The 20,972-nt window shown below is 34.3% G+C and overlaps 1 protein-coding gene across 1 annotated transcript in view; it reads right to left on the bottom strand.

Moving 5' to 3' along the window:
* The window catches only part of LYST (lysosomal trafficking regulator), a 260,804-nt gene that overhangs the window by 190,053 nt on the left and 49,779 nt on the right, over nucleotides 1-20,972 (bottom strand). The window contains exons 2-5 of the mRNA XM_044674577.1: nucleotides 17,762-17,857; nucleotides 14,042-14,240; nucleotides 4,374-4,464; nucleotides 704-2,741 (exon numbers count right to left, since the gene is read on the bottom strand). Of these exons, the coding sequence (XP_044530512.1) occupies nucleotides 704-2,741; nucleotides 4,374-4,464; nucleotides 14,042-14,233 (2,321 nt within the window). The 5' untranslated portion in view covers nucleotides 14,234-14,240; nucleotides 17,762-17,857. The remainder of the gene's footprint in view (nucleotides 1-703; nucleotides 2,742-4,373; nucleotides 4,465-14,041; nucleotides 14,241-17,761; nucleotides 17,858-20,972) is intronic.

The following is a 20,972-nucleotide window of genomic DNA, read 5'->3' as shown; positions in this document are numbered from 1 at the left end:
ATAAATATTGTACAATTTTAAGGTAGTAGAGAACTAGATACAAAATAGAGTGCTAATGACTGAGGAAAGGCTAAACAAATTATAATATAAAAATGATGAAGACAGAGAAGCATGGAAAAACTTCTATGAAATGAAGCAAGCAAAATGAGAAAAAAAGCAAGAAGAATCAGTAAAACAATTACATTATGACAATGTAAATAAAAAGAACAAAAAAACTAAATACTAAAAAATTTTTATCAATTAAGCCTGTCCTAAAAGATGAGTGAAGAAAATACACCAACACCTCCCTTTTCTACAGTGGTAGGGAGAAGATGGATGTTGAAAATTGCATTTAATTTCCAATTTAGTTAATGTTTTGATTAATTTTTGCTGAACTACCCTTCTTTTCTCTCTTCTCTTTCTTTTTTATTCTTTCTTGTGAGGGAGAGGCATGGGTGTGGGAGGATTAATATTTGGAAGTGAAAGCGAAGTAAAAAGATATCAATAAAATGTTTTTCTCAATAAAGTAAAATATGTTTAGTTAAAGACCTGTCAAAATGATATTTAAAGACATAAATGATTTATATACTACTGAGTGCTCATTAGTGAACAATCACTGAGGGTTTTCATTATTTATTAGGTTCAATGGTTTAAACTAAATAGCTAATACACACAAACACACACACGACTGAAATTATGCCAATAAGAAAAAATACATACAAACCTGGATTTAAATAGTGTAGGCAGAGTCTGTAAGTAAATCTGAAGCACTTCCTGAAGCAAACAGTGGTTATGATAACTACATGCATTAGTACATGATGAAGTAACACCTAGCTGCTGAAAATGATGTGCTAATTCAACTCCTCTTTGGAGTACAGGATTAAATATGTAGTTGTACAATTTCCACTGAACAATTGCATTGCCTTTCTGGATTAAATTACAAATATGGCTTGCAATATGCACACTGTGTAATTTGTCTTCTTCAAAAAGAATGCTCTGATAAGCCTGTAACGCATCCCATTTCCATAAGAGGTCTTCAAATCCGCTACTAGGTAGTATTCCTTGAGATCTGTAAGATGGACTAGATAATGAAGCTGGATCAGCATTATGTGAAATTGCATGCATTGTCTCTTCTAACTGAGCGAGCTGATCATGGTCAAAAGCACAAATATTACAAGTTGCATATTTAGTCTTTTGGGAGATCTCTCCTCCTCCTAACTGATCCAAAATAAATTTGTTGAGGATGTTCAATATATGTTGCTGGAAATGTTTTAACTTAGGCAATTTAAAAGCATGAAGCAATGGAATGATTACAAATTTGGGATCCATACAGCAGCATATTCCAACATTATTAACACCTGATAGAATCTGGATACAAGTAGTATTCAATGAAACTTTTTTTAATAAACGTAAGCACTGGTGAGCACATACTGCAATACAACAGCAGCGTTCAGGATAATAAACTTCCCCATCTTCCATCTCTTCAAATGGATTTTTGAAAGCAGAAACCACAAGACCTGAAAGATCTCGATGATGATGCATAAAGTGAGAATATTCACACCGTCTATGCCTCTTTCTTGTACACATTGACTGATGAAGTTGCTCAGATTTCACTTTTTTGACAGTGCTGATTATTTTCATAACATTATTTATTAATGTTCTCAAATGTTCTGAAGCTCCAATGGAAACTTCATCTCTTGAAACCAACCATTCCATCTGAAGAACTGCCGTTTCAAATAATTTAAAACCATGATGCTGAATAAATTCTTGAACCAAGTCCATGGCTTGACTAAAATAAAAAGGATTTGAAGTTGCACTTTGAAGGCAACAAATCAAAATCTGCAAAACCCCTTCCAGAAGTTCAGGCAAAAGAAGGGCTCTATGACGATACCTTGAAAATACAAAATCATCCTGAACTTCTTGTAGTGTTTTCTTTGGCCTTGGTGAAAAAGGGTCAGGTTGCTTTTCCAAACAAGCTCTAATTTTTAAAGCTGCCCTAAGTAAGTCAATTAAGTTTTTTCTAAGACTTTCTGGCATAGTCTCTGCAGTGTTTATATCTACTGACATAAGATACAGCACAGTTCTAAAAAGCATTCGTTGAACTAAAGCTATAGGTTCTTCTGTCCAACCTGCAGAAACTTCACTTTCTGAATTACCACTTAGACTACAACAGGCCCCAAACCCTGCTAAGAATTCAGTTAATGTGGGCACCACACTGGCTGCCAAAGCAGAATTGTGATTCAAAGTAATATCAAACTTACATACTTTTTCTAATAGAGATAGCAAAACATGGCATAAGTCAAATGGAGAGTTGTTCATGTTGCTAATAATAGAAAAGGCAGCTGATTCATTTAATATCTCACTGTTTGATTCGTGTCTTGGAATAACTGGTCTGGCATTCTCTAAGGTCACGGTATCAGGCCTCTCTGTCTGTCTAGTTAGAGGCTGATTTTCTTTTGATGAAGATGATAAAAAACGCTGTAGTAGGTTGGATCGCCTGTGCTTAATCATTGCTATGCTTTTGTCATCAGAATTGGCTTCTGAATCAGAGGTGGATAGTTGAGATTTTCTTTCATCTCTTACAGAATAGTGATGGGGGGTTTTACGATGACGCCTACTTTTTCGAGATATACTTGCTTTTGCAGAAACCTGACCAGTTTGAGTACTTCCTTCTAAATGTAATTTTTCCTGAGTATGTCTTAGTGAACTTGAATTTGTTTCTTTGGTCCAGATAATATCAGCTGAGAATGGTAGATTAAAATCTAATGGAAGGGAAAAAAATGTAGAATACCTTAAATTCAAATATTTTACAGTCAACACCAAAATTATTACATAGTGAATTTCATTAATCATAGAATTCTACAGCTGAGAGGAAACCTAAAGATTTATTCCCCCCATACATTTTTTAATCTCAAGCTGGTTCCTTCTAAGCTATACAATAAGCTTCTGAAACAATTTCTACCTAAACACCAGCTAGGTTTGTGAATAAGATTTATGTCCAATTAAAAAACTATGTACTGTATTCTGAAGCCAAATATACATGATTTTAAAAATTGATTAATAGTGTTTTTAGCCCTAAAATTTGCTTCCTTCAATTTACTTTAGGTTTAATATTTTATATTTAAAAATATGTCATCCTAAAATGTTACCATTTGAATATTTACATACCTCTATAATCATTTAATATAAAAAAACCCTAAATACTCTTAGCATAAGACCTCATGGTTATTTATCATAAACTATTTAAACATGGCATCTTCATTCTTCCCACACTAATACTATTATTAAAAGATGAAATGTATATGAAGCTTTAAGGTTTGTCAAGCTCTTAACACATATCTAGTATCAAAATCAAAAAAGTTACCAGCCCTTTTTTTACAAATAAGTTTTAAGAAAACCTCTTTAAAAATTCTTCTTTAGATCTAATTTGTAATTTGGAAAGATATAAATTTCAGAAAATAAAAGGCAGGCTTTTTCCCCCTTTCAGTAGAGAAAGGTTGGAAAGTAGGAAATTTGGAACCTGACAAACTTATACCAAGTTGAAAAATGCAAGATCATTAATTCACAACTGGAATAGCAGTTAACAAATGCAATTCTTTAAAGTAATACTCATGTAAATATTCAAATTAGCAATTATCTGTGCACACATATTTCTAAAATTTTTTTAAATCAAGAGTTAATGTAGGAATAAACAATAATGCCTCTAGAAGTCAGATTATAGGCCAAAAAATGGCTATTGATCAATCAATAAACATTTATCAGCTTACTATGCACAAAATTAGCATATTTAAGACTTAAAACAGGGTACAGGAACATTTAAAATACTTGAGATTTTCATAAATAGGCTCATAATTCACAGATCCTAGAACTGCCTAAGGAAGAAATTAGAAAACTTGTGAAATTTTTATTTACTTTCTATTCAATTATCACAAAATCTGTATACTTTAAAGGTTTTCCCAAAATTGGAAAGCAAAACCTCACAGGCTTCACAAATTTTTATTTCCAGAACTAAAACATATCAATGAAGATAAATCTCTTAGAAAGAGTAAATATATAAATTACCTGTAATTCAAGTGAAATCATCTCTTAAGTCATAAGTTAGGGGGGAAAAAAGTAGTATTTGGAAAAAATCTCTCTGGTTTTTCTCTTCAAAAAATACTTCCATTGTAGAATTTCATACTAATTTTAAATGCTCTCAATGGTCTTTTCTTGCTCAAGAACAAATCTACTTATCTCAAAAGGAAAAACTTTTCTGAACAGGTTGTTAAACAAAAACCAATTTTATCCACGAATGTACTTAAAATATCTTTGATTTTTAGAAAATATATATTCATACAGAAATAATCTGAACAGAAACTTTGAATACAAATGGTTTAGTAAAGAAAGAAACATACCTAATGCTTTTTCTTCTTGAACAGGTATCTTCCATACCAGTGGAAGGAGGGATAAGAGCAAAGTAAGAAGTTCTTCTCTACATGTCAGTGCCTATATCAGAAAAAAAAATTCTTCAAGTTCTAAAGTTTTATGAGAACATTCCTCAGTTATATCATTCCCTAGTTTCTTATGTTAAATGAAACCTGAAAACTTGTTCTTTCCAGCTATGATAGAGGAGAAATGGATTCATTCAAATCTTTCATTTAAGTTTAAATTCATCCATGATTATTTTTACCATTATTAAATACCACTCCGAAAAACTCTTTCAATATATAAACTACATGCACAAGGCACAAAACTCCATTTAGCACATTCCTGATAATGTCTTCACAAACATCAGTTATTGCCACCTCTCAAATAGAAAGAATTCCTCACCAAAGGCAGAATTCATTAGGTGAAAATTAAAAGTTAACTAATCTTTGCAAACTATGTAGACTAATAATACCAAATAATGAGAAAAAGTTTAGAATCTTCAAACAACTAAAAAAACTCAAGAATGAGGTTTTTTTAAAAAATAAAAAGTATGTCAAACATATATTTCCACTTTAAATCCTTTGGGGAAGAAGGCAAAGTATGCATTATAAATGAAAATAATAAGATAGTACATGATTTGTCAATAAGGACAAAAAATTTTCACAGTCCATTCAATTAAATTTTTAGTTTTTATTACATGCATAACACCCTGCTAAACCCTTAAAAGGCCAAAAAAATAAACCTACAAGTATAATGTGGGCTAAAATCACAAAAAAAACCTTTACAGAATCTCAAGACTAGAAGGGAGCTTGAAATCTACCTAGTCTAAACTATACCTGAACCAAGAATCTTTCCTACAGCTACTACAAATTATCACCCAACTAGCAATCCACTACTTCCCACGATGGCAATGCTTAATTACTAAAATATCTTCCTTCAATTTTAAAGAAAAGCTCTGAAGGGCATATTGGATATGGATAAATAATTTTGGGTAACTAAGAAAAATCTTCTATTCCTCAAGCCCATCCAGCAATTTATATTCTGGACCCTGAACAAAAATTTCTGAAAGGGTCTCATTACTACTTGCAAATCACCAATGAAAAGAATATCATAATACTTTCATGAATACCTTAAACATTTTGCCCAAGACCCCTCTAAGAAACATACCTGAATCTCAAAAAAGCAAAAAGCAGCCCCCAAATCTATAATAATTCCTCATATGAAAAATTCTGTGAAATTCTACCTGATTTGAGGTCTGGTAAAAGACTAAGGAGAGAGGATGTGGTGGAATATAACACAGAACTTTCAGAAACCTCAAGTCCCTGTGAAGTCATAATGTAGGCTAGTTGTTCTCCAGCTTGCCAGTTGGATCTTATTTTACAACAGGGAGCTGGCAATTCATCACTGCGCCCTGATTACACCACGTATACCCATCTAATGCTCCCATGATAGAAACCAATGACTATATGAAATGCTCTCTCTTTTCCCCTTCCCTAAGTCCTTCCTTCTCATCAGGTTCTTCTTGTCCAGCTCAATTTCAGTCTCCTCTGTGAAACCTTTTCTGATTCCAGAAATTTGATGATTTCTCCTTTCCCTAAAGCACTGCAACACTTTACTTTTTGTATGGGCCATTTATTTATGCCCCATCAGATTATGACCTGTGTGAGGGTAAGAACTATTTGTGATATAATATTTAGTATCTCTCCACAATGCATTAAGATCATATTACTGACAATTTATCCCATTGTTCAGACATGTAATTTTTCACATTGAAAAGAAAGGATGTAAGCTATTTGACTAGTTTAACACCTTGGAGTACCACACTGTTTCTATTATTTTTGTTGTCAGAAGACAATAGGAGATTTTTTTCCACTCAATGAGGGCTTTATCTGGAGCTCCCTTACTACAACCCAAAGTATGCTCTTAGCTAAGGTGCTCCTCAGACAGGCTTCTTCCACATTACTGCTTATCAGTAGATTAGGAGCAAAGACTAGAAACTGGAAGTTCTGAGTTGAAATCTGGCCTCAGACACTTCCTAGCTGTGTGTCCCTGGGCAAGTCACTTAACCCCTATTGCCTATCCTAGTGTTGGCAAAACTTTGAGATTGCATGCCCAAACTGCAACTTCAAGCTGCCTGTGAGTCCCCCGCATTACCCCAGAAAGGTGAGGAAGTGCTCACACTGGGCTGCTGGGCAGAGGGCCGGAGCATGTGAACATTGCCCTTGGGCACTGTGGAGGGGCATACATGCCATGCCTTCACCAACACGGGCCTAGCCTTACCATTTTTCTGCCTTAGAATCAATACATAAGGAAATGGCATCCACGTGTATGACAAAAAAAATTTTCCACAAGGAAAAAAGCCATCACCCATCTAGCCAGCCAACACAAGAGGAACAACATAGGTAAAGGAAATTCTCCTATAGATATTACTAAATCTCAAAACTAGAAAGAACCTCAGTGACCACTCAGTTCAACCCACAGTCACAAAAGAATTCCCTCTTTAACACTTTCAATAAGTGGTCATGAAGTCTTGACTTAAAGATGTCCAGCAAAGGAGAATCCAACTAACTCCCAAAGCAAGCCATCATACTCCCTACATCAAATTTAAATTTCCTTTTCTGCAACTTCCACATATTGTTCCTAATTCTGTCCTACAGAGACATGCAGAGTAAGTCTAAGTCCATTTCCACGTGAAAGCACTAAAGTTCCTGGTTCTTTCAAATAATTCTCAAATTGAATTGATTTGCAGTTTCTCAATAACCTGGCTGCCTCCCCTGGGTCTAGGTATTCATAGCATTTAGGCCAACTAAGCCAGTATATAATTGGGAGAAAGAGGCATTTCCAACACACTTTCCTCTCCAAAGGGGTAGGAAAAGAGGAAAAAACAATGATTCAGTTATCCCAGGGTATCCTGCATACCTGTCCCATGATCTATCCACAGTCCTTGGCAAAATGTGGGCTCAAAACTGGGGCAGCTATGTAAAATAGAGGACTTGGAACTGAGGTCAGAAAAATATGAGTTTTGGGGATAGCTGGGTAGCTCAGTGGATTGAGTGCCAGATCTAGAGATGGGAGGTCTTAGGTTCAAATCCAGCTTCAGACCTCAAACACTTCCTAGCTGTGTGACCCTGGGCAAGTCACTTAGTACTGATTCTAAGGTGGAAGGTAAGGTTTTTAAATTTAAAAAAAATTGAGTTTAAATATGGACTCAGATATTTACTATGTGATCTTGGGCAAGTCACTTAATCTCTCTGCATTGGTTTCCTTCTTATTTATAAAACGGAGGTAATACTAGCTCTTACTTCCCAGAGTTGTGAGGATAAAATGAAATATTTGTATCTGGCACATAGTAGACACCAAATTAATACCAGTTAATATTATACTTCATAGCTGTATCACTTAATCCCCATTGCCTGCCCTTGCTGTTCTTCTGTTTTGGAACCAATAAGCAGTATTGATTCTAAGATGGAAGGTAAAGGTTTTTTTTAAAAATGGTCTAACATAGTAAAGCAAGACTATAACCTCCTTCTTTATTGAATTTACAGAATTTAAATCCTTTTACTATAAAAATTAATAAATTATTAAATTTCACAATGTGACTTTTCCAATTGTAAATTTTTAAAATTCTGCCTAAGATGATGTTAGATTTCTTATTGAAATAGCAAAGTATTAACTCATACTGAGCTTGGTTAAAATAACCAGTTTTCTTTTTTCATATGAACTTTCTAGCTATATTTCCACAATCCTATACTTCTGAAATCAACTTTTTGAACCCAATTGCAATGTTTTACATTTAACTCTAACAAAATGCATCTCATTTGTTCTGGTCCAGTATTTAAGGTCTTTCTGAATATTGACTCTGTCATCTATCTAGTTATATATATATATATATCATTCTCAGCTTTGTGTCAGACATGGCATCTGTCTCTCTATCTTCTCTTATTCAAAAGGGCCAAGCACAGAATTCTGGAGTACTGGAGAGCACCTTCCAACTTGACATGGAACTAGTAATGACTATTCCTTTGATCCAGCCATTCAACCAATTCCAAATCCAATTAATTGTGCTTATTAAACCCATCTTTTCTAAAAGAATCATATCAGAAACTTTATCAAATACTTGCTAAAATCTAATTAAACCATATCTATAGTACTTCCTCAATTTACTAGTTTAGTAGATTCTCTAAAAAGGAAATCAAATTGTCTGACATGACCAAATCTAGATAAAGCCTTGCTAGCTCTTTGTAATTACTGTTTTCTTTCTTAGGTGCCAATCACATATATTTGAAAGAAATATTCATAACAGGAAGATGACTATTTATTTTTCTTTTTATTAATTATTTAGTCCTTGCATTAACTTTGAGAAACAAAGGTGATGAGAACCTGCACCTGAGTGGTAGCAGTGTCAGAGGGCAGAAGGAGATATATTAAGGTAATTAAGAGATATTGAAAAGGTGAAATTAATGGACCTTTATAAAAGATTGGATATAGAAGGGTGAGAAATAGTGAAGAGTCTAGAAAGTCTCCTACATTGTAAGCCTAAGAAAAATAATAAGTTCAGTTTGGGACATGTTGAGTTTAAAATGTCTACTGAATATTCAGTGTGAGATGTTTGAAAAGCAGTTGGAGATGTGAGAGTGGAGGTAAGCACAGGATGGAGCAGAAAAGGTAGACTCATCAGCATAAATCCATAGGAGCTGATAAAATCATCAGGTGAGTAGTGTAGAAGGGGAAGAGATGAGAGCCCAGGACAGAACCCTAAGGGACACCTACTGTTAGAGGGTATGATGTGGAGGACCCAGTAAAGGAGAGAGAGGAGTGGTTATCATAAATCATTAAAGTTTAGAAGTTTACAAATTCATGGTGGGGTAGAAGCAGGGAAACTCAAAACCACCATGAGAATCCTTTCCAACCAATCTTAAAATAACACCACAAAATGAAGACGGAAGTGAAAGAACCTACAAGGAGACAGAATGAAACAATTTTCAAGAAGAGAAACACCTAAAAGGTAGGCAGAGAACATCTGGGGCCCTGGGGTGAGAGGGGAGCACAGACAGCAGGAGGCTATAGCAAGGAGTGAGGAGCAAAAGCTTACAGATTGCTTTACTTAAAGTTCTCTTGTTTTACATCTTTCAATTCTTCTCAACACTGTGTGGTGTAACAATACATTTCTCCCCAAATATATGCCTCCCAATTTACTACCCAGGGAGTCATTCTTGTAAGAAAAATTAATAATAGTTAAAATATTACTTAAAATAATAACAAGTATTAATCAAGATGTTAATCATGTGTGAAAGTACAAGCAAAATTTATCACCCCCACCCCAAACATATAATGGAGAAAAGCTAAAAAAAGAGATAAAAATAAAATCTCAGTTTTTCTGGTTTGCATTTCTAAAATATTAGAGATGTATATAGCAAGTTCTCTTCTAATTATTAATAGCTTTCCATTTGTTTTTCAGAATAGTTTGTTTATATCTTTTGACTACACAGCCATTAGAGAATGGCTCTTGGTTATATACTAGTGGGTGTTCCTTTGGATATCAGACCCTTATCAGAGATATTTAGGGCAAAAAAAAACCCTTTAACCTAGCTAAAATGATTTTGTTTATACAAAATTTTTTTCAATTTCATGTAACTCAAATTATCTCTTTTGTGATCCTTTCTATCCCTCATTTCAATAAATTAATCAACAAGCATTTATCATACATTTATTATATGTCAGGAACAATGCTAGGTGCTAGAAACAGAAATCCAAAGAATAATCAATCTTCACTGGCAAGGGCTTTATTCTAATGGAGGAAAAAACAAGTCATGTCCATAAAGAATAAATTTGGAGAGTAAATACAGAGTATAAGTACAAGGTAGTTGGGAAGACAAAAAGACTGGAAGGATCAGGAAAGATTTCATATATAATAAGCTTGTTTGAGCTATGTCTTAAAGGAAGAGAGGAATTCTATGGGTCAAAGTTAAGGATGAAGTGTATTCCAGGGATACTATATAAGGGCTCAAACATGGGATATGAAGCACTATGTGTGAAGAACAGAGAATGCTAGTTTGACTGGACTGGAGAATACAGAAGGGAGATTATTGTATAACTGGAAAGGTTAAGTCAGTTATAGTTGTTGTGTTATTGGATATTTTGTGCCTTTAAAACTACATTACCCAGGAGCCCACTGACTTCCTGTTGTTACATACTGATGTAGACAAGGGACAAATTAGGTATCCCTGAGAGTGAAGGTAAATCAGACACTTCTCTTTCACACAAAAATAAAGTCCTTTCTTCTCTCTTATAATATGGCAAATTCCTGTAGTCTTGGCTGCCAATGGGTAAGTGCATAATTATATAAATCACTTTAATTAGGCCCTGATTAAAGGACCTGTCATAGTGCTATTTTTCCTTTACTTAGAATTTTTTAGACATAAGACTTTGATATTTTATATTTCATTCATAAGTTATTTTTTATCTTTTATTTGGATTTTTTGACGTTTTTTACTTTCTTTGGCCAATTGATTCATATACCTCATAACTCAGCCGGGTATCCCTGAGTGATCCCTTTGTTTGTCACCATCCTCCTCAGGGGGAATGTATTATTATCCTATAATGCAAAGTTTAAATTCTTTTGAGAGTAATTTTAGGATAAGAAACTTGCTACCTCCCCAATCCAGAAAGTGAACTGTTTGGAGAAAACACCATGGAGATGTCTGCAGAAACCTACACTGCATCAAGAAACTCCACAATGAACTTTGGGGTGCAGCTGATTGAATTGTGGGAGGTTGAATGCATTTGTTTTGAATGTACACTCTTATGCCAAAGGGGACTGCCCCCTAATTGGCTTTTTGTCAATGCACCTAGCAATCATTGGTTTTGTTCTCTTTTCCTCTTATCCCCAAATTATTGTAATTTAAAAGTTGGTTATGTTTACAAGATCCATTGGAGAGACCAGTCTTCCAAGGATCTCAGGGGGGAATGCATTATTGGAAATTTTGTGCTTTTAAAACTATATTATCCAGAAGCCCACTGACTTCCTGTTGTTACATACTGGCACTGATATGGGATAAATTAGGTGGATTTCTGGGGCTAGCTCTCTTTCCTTCCTACGGCAGCTTGCAGCTGGGAATACAGGCAATTTAAACAGGTAGATTAGTCATGGGCACATGGTTTTATTTTGTTACCTTTTTATTCCTTTACTTCAAGTGATTATTAATAAATCTTATAAAAACATAATATTTAAAGTTATTATATATTAATTTTAATTTTTACATTGTGAAGGACTTTTAAAACTATACATACAAGTGTGTATTGATTCTAAAGGCTAGAGGAAGTCACTTGAATCTACTTAATAGGATAGTTGGAAAGTTAGATCTTTCTTTAAGGAAATCACTTTGGTAACAGCATGGAGGATGAACTAGGGTAAAGAAAAGAAGAGGCAGAGAGATGGGTAAATTTTGAAAGGTACCAAATTTTGAGCTCTAATTTCTTTTTAATACTGTAACCCTTCATATTTAGGTCACATATCCATTTTGAGCTTACTTAGTCATATGTACAAAATGTAGTTTTAGAACTAATTTCTACAAGACTGCTATCCAGTTTTCCTAGCAGTTTTTGTCACATATTCAATTTGTTTGTGTTTATGTTGATTCAAATTGTTTATGCTCTCAGTTTTATTAATACTGGGTTGCATTAAACTATTTCTTATTCTTACTAATCTAGACTATTAACTGATCTCTTAAATTTCTTAACTAACACCAAATAGTTTTTAAGGATTACTGTTGTACAATATAATTTAAAGTCTGAAAGTACTAGTTCATTATTCAATGCTACATTTTTCATTATATCCCTGAGATTCAAGATTTTTTTCCTCCAAATAAATTACTACTTTGCCTAGCTATCTATAAAGTACTCCTGCAGTTTCACTGGTGAAGCAATAATTTTTAGGTACCATAATTTTTATTTGCATTTAGGTATCACAATTTATTGGTGTGGCCCAATCAAAAGAAATGAAGACTCTTCCAATACTTAAGTCATTCTTCATTTTGGATGTTTTGTTAATTAACTGTTATGTGAATAATTTCTGAGTGTGTCTTGGTAAACTGATTCCCAGGTATTTTATGCATTTTGCAGTTATACTGAATAGGACTTCCCTTTCTATGATTTCCTCTTGGATTTTGTTGTTGCTAAGTAGAAATGTTCATGATTTTTGTGGATTTCTTCATATCCTGCTACTTTACTTAACCTATTATCTTAATTACTTTTTGTTGATTATGAGATTTTCTCTAAGTAGACCATCATAATGTTTGCAAATAGGACTCATTTTATCTCCTCTTTGCTAATGTTTATACCTTTAATTTCTTTCACCTTAGTGCTATCACTAGCAATAGAACTACATCAAATAATAGTATCCTTTCTTGATCCCATATTTATTGGAGAAACGTTAAGCTAAAGCTCCTGTTTTATCACCTATGTTTACTTGAAAGTGAGCTAATGAAAGCAAAATGACTCATTTTTCCCATTTGCATTGCTATTGCTTAGCACACAGTTTTATACTCAGTAAATGCTTTTATATTCATTCATTGCAAATAATGCTAGCTTTTGGTTATAAGGTTTTTTTAAAAATCACATCAAAATAATCCTTTGTCTATACTTTTAAGAGATGTTTCAGCATAAATAAATATTCTGCTTTTATTGATATAAAAGTGGACTGGAGTGCTGTTTTTAATATGATTAAACTATTTGATTTGCAATTCATTTTACAGTTTCAATAAAAGAAATATTATAATTATTTGATCACATAAAATGATGGCAAGAAAACAGCTGAAGAGGTTCTCTTTTTTTCTTTCATCTGAATTATCTTTCTTTAAAATAATTCAATAAAAAAGAAACTAACTTTATATGTAACCTTGGACAAATCACTTCATCTCTTTGAATCTAAGATCCCTCATATGTAAAAGAAAGGGATTGAATTAGATTAATTCCAAGGCCCTTTCTAGGTCTAAAAAAAAATGTATGCTTCTATGATAAATATATCATAGTTCTACTCCACTTTTTATAAGTTATATACTGTCATACCTCACCTAACATCATTAACTTTCTGTAAAAACATGAAGTTAAACAAAATAATCTTTGTTCCAATAGGAATGTTAAAAATAAAGAATTGGGGAAATGGTGCTATAAGCAAAGTTCTACAAAATTATGGTGAGATTTGTTACAATGTATGAATTATATTTTCATGAAATAATCTTGTCTGGGGCAACTTTCCCAGATTAAAAAAAAATGCCAAAATACATGAAGTATTTATTATTTTCTTTAAACAGAAAACTACTGGTGTCATTAATTTATGAGATTACACACTTTAAAAATATATAGCTTTGTGAATATAAAAGAAGGTTCATAGGCAAAACAATCATCATTTTATGTATATCTACTAATGCACCTGGCATCTGAGGTTAAATAGTAAAAGTTGTGAACGTTTCAAAAGACCCTAGAGAAATCAAAGATATTAAAAACTTATTCCCAAAATCTTTATGTTCATATTTAGGAACATTTTTCAGGGGGCGGGGGCGGGGAAGAGAGTGGTCCTTAAAGAGGCTCACAGTATATACTATCTTTAAACTACCACATATTTATTGATGAAGATGTTTGGTTAGAAAACCATTACCTGATCAATGAGAAGATTTAGCTTTGTAAGCAATATAAAGCCACGACCTTGGACGAGATATTGCCCAAGAGCTGCCATGTGAGTCTCCTCCTCTTCCTCCTCCTTGGACTCAGCACGTTGTACCACTGCATTACAAAGCCGGTTAACATCAGTCAGGAATTCACGTGCCAGTGAGTTACTGTCGCTGCTCATGACTGAGCTATAAAAATAAAAATCATAAGACAAAGAATTTCAAGAAAAATTTAAATAAAGAGTTGATAAAATTTTTATAAAAGATTGATGACATAATAGAAAGATACCTGAAACAGGACTAATAGCATTGGGTAAGCTAAATAAGATATAGTTGAAATTTGGGAGTGAACAGAAAAATTATAAAAGACAACAGAAATGGAATTTTTATCTTGAAAGAAGGAATATCTTCAGGTTGAAAAAGGAACAAAGACGTGGCAAGTAGGAAGTTAAGTTGGTAAATAAATGAAAAGAATTTTTAATTGATTTTTGTTAATAAAAATTATGCTTCATTTTTATGAATAGTTTTACATTAATTTTATTTCCCAATATATCCCTCCTTTTCCTTAAAAATAGTCATCCTTTATAAATAAAGAAAAAATGCATCTCCTTGTTGAATATTTTCCCATTATGGATAAGTAAATCATCTTTTGTTAACTCCTGAAACACCTACAAGTATTCATTTCACTCCAAAATCTAATTTAAGCTAAAGAGGTACAAGTCTAAGTCACATCCAATCCAAAACATTCTCCATTTGGTACTGAATTGCAATTTTTCTAAGATGGCTGTATTCCATGTCCCATAATCAGACAGTAATATTCATAAACTTTGGGGAGAAAAGAAAGGAAAGATATAAGCATTTCAATCATGCCTACTATATGTGCCAACCACTCCATTAAGCACTTTTACAAGAATCTTATTTGATCTCCACAACAATCTTGCAAAGTAGGTATTAATTATTATCCTCATTTGCAGCTGAGGAAATTGAGGTAAACACAGGTTAAATGATTTGCCCAACAACACACATCTATTACATATCTAATGCCATATCTGTACTCAATTCTTTCTGCCTCTAGACCCATTGCTCTATCCACTACATCACCAGTAGCCTCCTTTAGTTTTAAAAAGATACTTTTGTTTTCAAGAGAAGCTCATAATTATTAATATGATTTTACAATTTCTGGAAGACAATCCTACCCACTTTTCCTCTTGCCCAACGGAAGGTTCAAATCAGTATCTAATTGTACTTTGTGTCCCAGATACTGTAAATAAATGTTAAACAAGTGTTATAAGTTGTCCATCCAAAAGTATGGTTGCTCAGGTCAAACTCTTTAGTAGTTATGGATTTCTTTCAAGAGGCTCTGAAATATTCTGGAGTTTACTATAAATATCATTTGCAAACAGGAGAATCTGGAAGACCTTGCTTTTTCTCTGGGAATTATCACACTAGCTCTCCTACAACTGTGGTTAACACCTTGGCTAACAGATAGCTCTCTTTTTTTTGTTTACTTGATGTTTAGGATCAGAGGGTCAACAAAGTGTAATTGGTAAAATTTCTTTTTTGAAATCTTGAATGATTTTGTTCTATTTATGGAAGACACTTTGTTGGAAGAGAACCATTTAAGCCGGTACTTTGACTTATTGAATCAAATGCTTTTTCATAATAAACAAGCAATAGAACAGTAAAGTCTTCTATCTTTTAGTCAATTAAAAAAAGAAAAAGATGTGATCCACTGCAGAATATCACTTGTGAAAGCCTGCATTTTCCTAATATCTCATCAGAACAACTTTGATTCAAGAATGAATGAAAGAAAGATATATTAGGCTCTTTTCATATGCAAAGCCCTAAGCTAAAACCTTTCTTTTCTGGTTCTTCAATAGATGTGAGTAAAATATCTGCAGGAGCATTTGCCAGGCTATCTTCAAATAGTTGCTTCCAAAAATGATGTTTAAGAGAACTAGATTTGGAGGCATGCAAATTCCCAAGGCTTTTGGGCTCTGCACTATATTCATCAAGATACAAGACAAATCATGGCCAGGGATAGCGGTGGTTTGTCTTAGCTGGCACATGACGCCTGTCTCTACTTCAATGAGATGCCCCACTGCTTTAGTGAGGTCTGTCCTCTGAAGAGTAGATGTGGGCAGTTGGTTGGGCCCCAAGCCCCTTCTTCAGAGAAGCTGCCTCCCCAAATGATGACCATGACAGCTGGCCCAGCAGTCTGGGGATGTCACATATTCCCATGGTTCTTGTTAGTGGAAGCTGGTCAGCAATTGTTGCTGGGGGTGATGAGGAAAGTGAACCCTTTTCCAAGATTTCATCCCTGAATGATGGCTTCAGTAGCTAGGCTAAAAGAAGATATAGTGGCTTGTTGACTGCTTCAAAAGTTATTGCTCTTTAATATCCTAATGATTGTAATTGGGTTTTGACCAGGTTTCCCTGCAAGCAACTTACCTATGCCCTACCATCATTATTTTCTACTAGAGACCCAGATAGATAAAACCAGGCTCTGTATCTTGAGGCAGCTCTGTGGATTAATGGATAGGGCACAGAGCCTGAACTGGGAAAACATGAGCTCAAATCCAATCTGACACTAGCTGTGTGACTCTGGGCACGTCACTTATTTGCTATCTGACCCAGTTTCCTCAACTACAAACTCACAGGATTGTTATGAGGATCAATAAGATAATATTTGTAAAATGTCTAGCAAAGTGTCTAGCATATTATGGATACTTTATACTCATTTCCTTACTTCCTATCATGTACAGATGAATCTCAAAGATTCTGTATAGATGAGAATACAAACACTTGGAATGGTAGATGTTAATATTCTTTCAGTCTTCTTATTTCTTTTTTTTTTTTTAACCCTTACTTTCCATCTTGGAGTCAATACTGTGTATTGGCTCCAAGGCAGAAGAGTGGTAAGGGTAGGCAATGGGGGTTAAGTGACTTGCCCAGGGTCACACAGCTGGGAAGTGTCTGAGGCCAGATTTGAACCTAGGACCTCCCATCTCTAGACCTGACTCTCAATCCACTGAGCTACCCAGCTGCCCCAAGTCTTCTTATTTCAATATAAATGAGGTTTGAGATTTTTTTCTATACCTTTGGCATCTCCTTCAAAAACTTTGTGAACTGATCCCACGATGCTTTCAAAAGGGTATCTCCAGAATTCATTTCTACCATATACATTCTTTCTAATCAAGCTAGTTGCTTTTCCCATCATGTAGTTTTTACCTCCTCTAAAAGCATATTTGGAAGTATAATGTTCAGTCATAAATGTGACATCTACTGCCCTTACTGGTAGAAAATTGTTATAAAAAAATTTTATGCTGATTTTTCCCATTTTTCCTCCCATGATGCCTTCCTTTCATTTTCATCCTTAAATGTCCCAAGAATAACTTTCATTACCTTCTATTGCTCCCTCTACTTTATGAGCTAATGCTGCTCATAATCATTATTCTTCTATGTAATATTTTACAAACAAGTTTATGCTCTAAAGCCCCCAACTACTTCTCCACCTCCCCCCAAGGGCTTTTCTTGCCTGGTCAGTGCCTGCACCTACCTGTCTTCCTACTCTAAAGAGAGAGTTATCATGGTGAGTTCCTACAAGAACCTCTACTTCAGAGTACCCACACCCATTCCTCCATCAAAACCCCAGTAAGTCCATTAATATTTTATTCACCATTACCATATAGCATTTCAGAAATAATTACCAGTATTTTCAACACTTCTGCAACATTTAGATTCTTTTTTTTTGATTGAGCTCCTTAGTAAGGGAATAGAGAAGTATCTTTGGATGAAGCCTTCACCTAAAATAAAATGACAAACCAACAAATTAATAATAATGATTACTGGCACGAGCATATTGATTTACTATAATTGACACTAAGAGTGTTAAAAGTTAAACTATAGTCTCTATCATATTTAATGCACAAAATAGAAAATTTTAAAATATGCTTCAACCAGAATATTTTTTAAGAAAAGGTTTCCCACAATTACTATTTTATTCCTATATCTCCCAATTTCCAAAAAGAATCTTTTCTTTTTAAAAATATTATTAAAGGGGGAAGCTGGGTAGTTCAGTGAATTGAGAGTCAGGCCTATCTGGCTTCAGACACTTCATAGCTATATGACCCTATATACTTAACCCTCATTACCTAGCCCTTAGCACTCTTCTGCCTTGGAACCAATACACATTATTGATTCTAAGGTGGAAGGTATGGGTTTAAAAAAAGTATTGAAATTAACTTTAAAACACCATCTAATATAAACATTTCTATGTAGAAAGGAAAGAAGAATACTATTTATAAAACCTCAAATCTCATTAAGTACAGCTTAGTTTTAAAAAAAAAAAAGTATGAAGGGGGCAGCTGGGTAGCTCAGTGGATTGAGAGTCAGGTCTAGAGATGGGAGGTCCTAGGTTCAAATCCGGCCTCAGACACTTCTCAGCTGTGTGACCCTGGGCAAGTCACTTGACCCCCATTGCCCAACCTTACCACTCTTCCACCTAGGAGCCAATACAGAGAAGTTAAGGGTTTAAAAAAAAAAGTATATGATAAATTCAGCTCATTGGTTCCAAAAGCTATTCTACATGTCTGTGCTTCTCTCTGAAATGCTTTCTGTGCATTTTAAAAATACTTCAATCTTTTCCTTAACTAGAATTTTTTCAAAATGAATCTATTTTCAAGGTTATCTCCCCAATGATTTCTACTTCTTTAACAAAATTAAGGATTTCCCTAATATCTAACAAGATTTCATGGCTAAAGTTCTTGCTTTTGGGACAACTACCTCTTGAATCAATGTTTACCTAGTTCTTTCCCTATAGTTTTTTTTTCAGTAAGTCATAGAAACTATTTCATGACTAGAATTACTGAGTGATTTAAATAAAGGAAATTTAACATCATATGGAGGCAGCATGTCATAGTAGAAATAATGTCATATGGCTCAATTGAAATAATGTATAAAGAGTGTTAATCTAAACTTTAAAACACTTATATGTATGTCATTCTTATTTGAAGGGAAGAGGAAGCAAACAAGAATTTATTAAGCACCTGCCATGTGATGGGTCCCATGCTATGCAAATAAATACTTTCCAAATATTATCTCGGGTGATCCTTACAACTTGGGAGGTTGGTACAAACATACCAATTTTCTAGATTAAATTATAAGCTGCTTAATGCTGTGTATTTTGACTCTTTTTTATTCCCCAGCACTTAACACAGTGCCTAACATACAGTAGATGCTTAATAAATGTTTATTGATTGAGGAAACTGAGGCAGACAGAGGTTACTTGCCCAAGATCGCACTACTAGTGTCTGAAGCTGGTTTTGAATACAAATCTTTCTGACTCAAGATCCAATACTCTATCCAATGAACAACCTAACCTGCCACCTGAAACCTTATTCTTGAAAGCTGCCTTGACCACTTCTCCTATATTGCCTACTGTTACAATCTAAATTATACAAACTTATAACTACCTACACTTGATTGCATATAAAGATTACCAATTAATTCTAAAAGTGGGTAAGGACAATTATTTGTCAATAACGGTAAATGAAAGAAAACTCAGCTTGGAGAGACACTGATTCAACTCTGCCTTTAACATTTGCTTTATGAACATGGATAAGTCACTTTATCTTTTTGAGTCGATTTCTTTATCTGTTTAAAAAAAAGAAAATATCTATTGTACCTATCTTCAAAAGATTATTATTAAGGGGGGCAGCTGAGTAGCTCAGTGGAGTGAGAGTCAGGCCTAGAGACAGGAGGTCCTAGGTTCAAACCCGGCCTCAGCCACTTCCAGCTGTGTGACCCTGGGCAAGTCACTTGACCCCCATTGCCCACCCTTACCACTCTTCCACCTATGAGAAAATACACCGAAGTACAAGGGTTTAAAAAAAAAAAAAGATTATTATTAAGGATCAAAAGAGCCAATGTGGCACAATGGAAAAAACCTTTACTTTGGAGTCCCCTATGCACTCTAGAGTACATCACTTACCCTCACTAGGCCTTATACCCTTTGCAAAGCAGATATTATCCCTTATCCATCTTGTACTTCTGATGGCAATTTTTTAAACCAAGTGTAAAATGGTTTTTAACCCTATTAAATTTCATCTTATTTAATTCTGCCGGTGGGCTGTCAAGATTTTTGAAATGTAGTGTATTAGCTAACCTCATCTTCCTATGCATTTATTCACCCCACTGACAATAATGTTCAGCAGCACAGAGCACAAAGTCCAGGGTGTCATGGGGTTTTCCACTCTTTTCAAGTTGACCCAGAGCCATTAATGATTACTCTTTGCATATGACTATTCAACTAGTTCTGAATCTATCTAATGAGATTATCATCTAGTCCAATGGTATCAAACTCAAATAGAAATGGGGACCATTAATTTGTATATAAGGATTCCTATGGGTTGCACACTGACCTGGATTTAAAATGTATTATTATCTGTGTTTTATTGCATTCTTATGTATTTTGTTAAATAGTTCCTAATTTAAAAAAATCTTTAAACCCTTACCTTCTGTCTTGGTATTAATTCTAAGATGGACAAGCGTCAAGGGCTATACAATTTGGATTAAGTGACTTGCCCAGGGTCACATATATAGAAAGTATCTGAGATTAGATCTGAACCCAAGTCCTCCCAACTCCAAACCTGGCACTCTACCAACTGTAGCCCTCCAACTAAAGTTTAATCTGGTTCAGACCTTAACTGGGAGTGTTACTGGACTGGGAGTTTGACATCTCCGATTTAGCCCATGACTTTCTTCATTTTTTCAACAAAAATAGCATAAGACTTTATGAAGTATTTTTTTCAAAACTAGGTAAACTCTTATCTATAGCATTCATACAATCTAATAGTCGAGTAACTCTAAGTGTACTTCTTCCTTAACGAAGAATGCTTCCCCCTTTCATAGTGATCTAAC

The sequence above is a fragment of the Gracilinanus agilis genome, chromosome 4, assembly GCF_016433145.1.
Source record: "Gracilinanus agilis isolate LMUSP501 chromosome 4, AgileGrace, whole genome shotgun sequence".
Classification (NCBI taxonomy): domain Eukaryota; kingdom Metazoa; phylum Chordata; class Mammalia; order Didelphimorphia; family Didelphidae; genus Gracilinanus; species Gracilinanus agilis.
The sequence above is the reverse complement of the archived record's forward strand: the minus strand, read 5'-3'. Positions and strand labels throughout refer to the sequence as shown.